Genomic DNA, 6,596 nt, shown 5'->3' with positions numbered 1-6,596 from the left:
AGAATTTATTGAGTACTGAAATCTTGTCATTAAAATAATAGGGTAGTTATGAATGCAAACAAAATTGAACTCTAATCTACATAGTTTTGTGTTGTTTTCAAGGAGGAATACACATATTAGTATTGGATCTAAATATTTCCCTTTAACATTTTTGTCAGTGAATTTTTGACTTTCTTATTTCTCAGGCTGTAGATAATTGGATTTAAGAAAGGAATTATGACAGTGTAAAATAGAGAGTCCATCATATCTCGATCATCTGCTCGTGTGGATCCAGGAAGTACATACATGAAAAGAAGACTCCCATAGTATAAGGAGACAGATAGGAGGTGGGCACCACAGGTGGAGAACGCTTTCCTTATGCCTTGTGCAGACTTCTTCCTTAAAATCGTAAAGAGAACTAGTGTATAAGAGACAAGAATAATAAGGATGGTGAACACTTGAATTGAACCAGAGAAAATAAATATCATCAGAACATTGATAGAAGGATCACTACAAGAAATTTTAAACAACGGCATGATGTCACAATAAAATTGATGTATTATGTTAGAATTACAAAAGGTTAATCTGAATAAAAAACATGCATGAAGTAAGGTGTGAAGAAGGCCACCTGTAAGGGATGAAATTAACATTCGCATGCATAGTCTGTTAGTCATAATCGCTGGATAAAGTAATGGATTGCATATGGCTACATAACGATCATATGACATTGTTGCCAGCAGAAAACATTCTGTGGTTCCACTGACTCCAAAGGAAAAGAACTGCACTATGCATTCAGAGAGAGAGATCCTCTTGTTCTTGGTGAAGATGTTGACCAGCATCTTAGGGACCACTGTGGAGGATAACCAAGTATCCACACAGGCTAAACTCCCAAGGAATAAGTACATGGGGATGTGAAGGTGAGGGTCATTCCAGATGACAGCAATCAAACCCAGGTTCCCCATGATAGTGAAGATATATATAACCAAGAAGAGCACGAACAGAGGGATTTGCCATTCTGGTTGATATGTAAGTCCTGTGAGAACAAACTCTGTCAGCTGTGTTGCATTTTTTCTTTCCATGTCCTTAACAGAAGGCCTCTGAAATCAAATATAGTGAATTTAAAAAGGACAGTCATCAATCATTTAAGAAAAAATCTTTGGTGAAAATAATTGAAATAAAACCATACACTAGCCTGAATGCCCTTTATTTTACTTACTCTTCTAAAATACATGAAAAGTATTCAGAAAATTATTACATTAGAAAAATGCAACTATTTTATTTCAAAGTATGTACGATAATTAACAGGTATAGAAGAGGAGACATTAAGACATTATGCATCAAAAGTAAAGAGGTGGAGCTTCCCTAGTGATCCAGGTGTTAAGAATGTGTCTTGCAATGCAGGGGACATGGGTTTAATCCTTGGCCCAGGAAGATCCCACAGGCCATGGGGAAACTCAGCGCGTTCATCACAACTACTGAGCCCTTGCGCCACAGCTACTGAAGTCTGTGGGCCCTAGAGCCTGTGCTCTGGAACAAGAGAAGCCAGTGCCACGAGAAGCTTGCACACCACAGTGAAAAGTAGCCCCCACTCACCACAACTAGATAAAACCTGCATACAGCAATGAAGACCCAGTGCAGCCAAAAAAAAAAAAAAAAAAAAAAAACACCTAGGATGTTAAAAGGCCCTGGATTATAAAATGAATTGAATGCCATGTGAAAGACCTTAAATTTTCTTCTTCAAGGAATAGACAAGAGAATTAAAGATTTTAAAATTAAAAAAAAAATAAAATAAAGTAAATGAAAGTCAAAAAAATAAATAAATAAAAAATAAATAAAGAGAAAACTATGTTCAAATCTGGTAAAAAAAAAAAAAAGAAAATTTTTGAGACGTGGAGTGTCCTCACCGTTTTTTTTAAATAAATACTTGACTGCAGAAAACAGGCTGCAGGGTGAAGACCCTGGTGTCATAAATATTAATCAGTAAACTGGAACATTTATGCAGGGATTTCTGTACCATATTACATAACAGAATTGTCTGGGGGAGTTTTGGTACAAAATATAGATTCTGAGGTATTATTGTAGAAATTGATTCAGTAGGTCATAGATTACATCTAGTAATATGTATTTTATAAATGTTCCCCAAGTGATTAAAACGTTTGTGAAGTTTTTATTCCATGTGTGATATGACATTGAAAATTTTGAGGAAGGCAGACAAATCAAAATAAATCAGGATGTAGAGTTGCCATTAGATGTGAAGAGTTATAAATAGAGGTAAAACAGTCACTGGGTTTCTGGTTAGATGATCATCAAAAATTAAGATTGAAAACTCAGATACAGTGGCCAATTTTTGCTAAGAACATCCTCTAAACATTGAAGTGACATAAACCTAGCAGTATGATTCTCCAAGAGCTTAATAGAAATGACTCAGGAATCATTGAGGTGGCAGAAAGCATACTTTGTATGACTTATCCAGTGGACAGCATGCATAAGGCAAAAAGAAGGAAGTAAATGTGAAGGAGTTAAATTAAAATGGATTTTGCTACATCATCTGATCCTCTTTTCTGCCACATGATTCTTAATATTAGACAAAAACTGTCATTCACTTTAGAAGCCAAAATTCTGAAAACTGACTTTCCCCAGGAATTTTTATTTATTTTTTTGTTTTTTTGTTTTTGTTTTTTTTAATTTTTATTTTTATTTATTTTACTTTACAATACTGTAATGGTTTTGCCATACATTGACATGAATCCACCACGGGTGTACATGTGAGTGAGGGAACTAGATCTAGGGTTAGCCACTCAAACTACCACACAATTGCACTCATTTCATATGCTAGCAAAATAATGGTGAAAATTCTCCAAACTAGGCAAAAACAGTATCTGAACCGAGAACTTCCAGATATTCAAGCTGGATTTAGAAAAGGCAGAGATCAAACTGCCAACATCCGTTGGGTCATAAAAAAAGCAAGAGACTTCCAGAAAAACATCTACTTCTGCTTCATTGACTACGCTAAAGCCTTTGACTGTGTAGATCACAATAAACTGTGGAACATTCAAAAGAGATGGAAATACCAAACCACCTTACCTGCCTCCTGGGAAACTTGTATGCAGGTCAAGAAGCAACAGTTAGAACGGTCATGGAAAAACAGACTGGTTCCAAATTGGGAAAGGAGTATGTCAAGGCTATGTCAAGAGTATGTCAATTATGTCTCCCTACTTATTCAACTTATATGCAGAGTATATCATGTGAAATGCTGGGCTAGATGAAGCACAAGCTGAAATTAAGATTGCTGGGAGAAATATCAGTAACCTCAGATCCCCTTATGGCAGAAAGCAAAGAGGAACTAAGGAGCCTCTTGATGAAGGCAAAAGGAGAATGGAAAAAGCTGTTTTAAAATTCAACTCAAAAAATGAAGATCATGGCATCTGGTCCCATCACTTTATGGCAAATAGATGGGGAAACAGTGGAAATGGTGGCTGACTTTATTCTCTTGGGCTCCAAAATCACTGCAGATAGTGACTGCAGCCATGAAATTGAAAGAAGCTTGCTCCTTGGAAGAAAAGCTATGACAAACCTAGACAGCATATTAAAAAGCAGAGACATTACTTTGCCAACAAAGGTCTGTCCAGTCAAAGCTATGGTTTTTCCTGTAGTCATGTATGGATGTGAGAGCTGGACTATAAAGAAAGCTGAGCACTGAAGAATTGATGCTTTTGAACTGTGGTGCTGGGGAAGACTCTTGAGAGTCCCTTGGACTGCAAGGAGATCCAACCTGTCAATCCTAAAGGAAATCAGTCCTGACTATTCATTGGAAGAACTGATGCTGATGCTGAAGCTCCAATATTTTGGTCACCTGATGTAAAGGGCTGACTCATTAGAAAAGACCTTGATGCTGGGAAAGATTGAAGGAAGGAGGAAAAGGGAATGACAGAGGATAAGATAGTTGGATGTCATCACCGACACAATGTACATGTGTTTGAGCAAGCTCTAGGAGTTGATGATGGACAGGGAAGCCTGGCATGCTGCGCAATTCATGGGGTTGCAAAGAGTCAGACATGACTAAGTGACTGAACTGAACTGAACTCAAACCTACCTACACCAGATTTGTGATATGAAAAGGTGAGAAAGAGGGCAAATGTGAACAAAAGAGATTTTTAGTTGCAAATCAGCCACGTACACAGTATCACAACACCAAAATCCATCCTGTTTCCACAATAGTGGCATTGTCATTGTGAGATATCTTGCAACCAGGAATACCAGCTCACACAAGAAGGAAAGACCAGAAAAGGCTACTGAGCAGAGGTGATCAGGGAAGCAGGAGAGAATGGGAAGCTGAATGTTGGGAACTTGAAGAGAGGAAAATACCCAAGAACAAAGTAAAGAACAGTGCCTAAGTCAGATAAATGCTCTGGCTGGGTAAGGAGTGAACAGCATCACTGCATGTCAGGATTAAGAGATTTTTGGTGACTTTAGTAGTCCTATGATGGCTCAGTGGCTTTAGTGAGAGCAGTTTCCATTTGTGATAGAGTCAAGACCAGAAATGGACGGGAAGCAAGTGGGACAGTAGTGAGGAAAATGAAAGAGAGTATCTCAGATGTGGACAACAGATGTGGATTTCTTGTCTTGTGGAACAACATCATGAAAGTTTTCAAAAGAGAGAGAGGAGGCAGTGAAAGGAGTAAGGATAAAGCAGCAGAATGGGAAATTTAGATGGGGAAGGGGCAGTGGAAAGGAAACAGGAAGCAGAAAGAGAAGAAGGGAAGGAACATCAATGTTAGGTGTAGGAAAGACAAGGCAATGAAGAGGGAGAGAGGAAGTATCAGAGGAAGGCTCAGATGAAATAAGGGGAAAAGCTAGAGGTAAGGCTTAAATATTGTCTTAAATCTGATTTTTATTAGAAGTTGTCAGCACTGAGAATCTTTTCTTTTATTCAAAATTCCAAGTTTATTTTTCTATGGAATTTGTGTATGGAATAGAAACTTTCATTTTAATTTTACCTTATAAATTTGTATTGTTAGTAAATATACTATCACTGCCTAGTATCATTGCTATTACTGTGCTTAGAGCCGACTTTCCCTAGAATTTCTGATGGATTTACTTGACAGCTGTTGCTTTTCTACCAGTTTGATAGCAGAAAAATAGAGCCAAAGACTGGAATTTCATACAGGCAATATAAATAATCAGTGCCAATAATTGCAGTTATTAAATGTATGTTTATTTGGACTGGTCTTTCTTCTATGCAGGACTTCCCTGATGGCTCAGATGGTAAAGTGTCTGCCTACAATGCGGGAGACCTGGGTTTGATCCTTGGGTTGGAAAGATCCCCTGTAGTAGGAAATGGCAACCCATGCCAGTATTCTTGCCTGGACAATCCCATGGACAGAGGAACCTGGTAGGCTACAGTCCAAGGGGTTGCAAACAGGCGGACATGACTGAACGACTTCGCTTTCACTTTTCTTCTATGCAGTCCTAAAACTAAATAATCGAAATGTTCAGCTCAATGTGTGGGTAATTATTAAGTCATAAAGCTGAAAAGAGCACTAGAGGAACATTTTTTGCATTTTTCTATATATATGTTTTTTTCAGCGCAACTGTTGTCAGAAGTAGGTTACAAAGTAGAGGTTACTATTTAAGTGATTTACTATTTAAGTGACTTAAATGCAGAGAGTCTGATTAATTAAATGAAATAAGTGTTTTGAATACAATTATCAAAAAAGTTTCTTTTACAAGAAACATTCTGACTTAAATTCCTAAACTGCCTTTTATTGTTTAACAGTCTGGTAACCAAAACTTAGGCTATGGAATCATTCCAATTATTTTAATCAGATAATTTTATATCATTAAAGAATACAGTGTAGTCTTAGAGCTATTTTGCTTGTCCAGATTTTACTCACAATAATAAAATATGCAGATTATTCACTGTTTTCCATTTTCAACTGGATATTTTGATCTTATAAACCAAATCAAAATTATTATAAATTTAATAATATTTCAACTTTCTATAAAAAATAATGAATATTATAAAAATCATTCTCTCTCACCAATATCTGTTAAGAAATTGTGGAAATCCCTTTAGCATTCGACTTGCTGAAGTATTAATACAAAATAGAACTCAGGCACTGCAACTGCAATACCACAGGCAGCATCATTTTGCACACTGATTCATTTTGGGAGCTTCATTTTCCAGGCCCAGGAAAATGTTGTTTATATGAATTTGTTTTGAACAGAATTGTCAACCATTGCGTAACTGTATGCTTTTGCCAAAAGAGGAAGGAATGATGAACTAAAATTCCCCAGACAGTGCCCAAGGATTCCCTTTAGGACAAACTTAAGCTTTTCCACTGGGCATTATGTACTTGGACATTTATGAGGACTCCAGGTTGTTCCACTGGGCATTGCAGTCTCTGAAATCATAAACATTAACTTATATTTACATAACACAGAACACATTTCTGACATGTTCATGCAAACTCCAGTTTATCTATGAATTTTGATATTCTGCCAGTATGGTTTTAATTAACTATACATGATTTTAATGACATCAAAGTTCTAGATTCTCTTCAGAAGCCAGCTACCGGAAAATCCTCCAGACCCACACCTAACTCCCCACTTGCAGT

The 6,596-nt window shown here is 36.9% G+C and overlaps 1 protein-coding gene across 1 annotated transcript; it reads right to left on the bottom strand.

Annotated features, from left to right (window-relative positions):
- Positions 1-128: 128 nt before the first annotated feature.
- Positions 129-5,531, bottom strand: LOC128056659 (olfactory receptor 5H8-like). Its single transcript, XM_052649469.1, has 3 exons — positions 5,521-5,531; positions 3,242-3,253; positions 129-1,083 (listed from the first exon to the last, which is right to left on the bottom strand). The coding sequence occupies exons 1-3, from the start codon at positions 5,529-5,531 to the stop codon at positions 129-131; spliced, it is 978 nt and encodes a 325-aa protein (XP_052505429.1).
- Positions 5,532-6,596: the final 1,065 nt, after the last annotated feature.

This window comes from Budorcas taxicolor, chromosome 1 (genome assembly GCF_023091745.1).
Source record: "Budorcas taxicolor isolate Tak-1 chromosome 1, Takin1.1, whole genome shotgun sequence".
Classification (NCBI taxonomy): domain Eukaryota; kingdom Metazoa; phylum Chordata; class Mammalia; order Artiodactyla; family Bovidae; genus Budorcas; species Budorcas taxicolor.
This window is presented reverse-complemented; position numbering and strand designations above follow the sequence as displayed.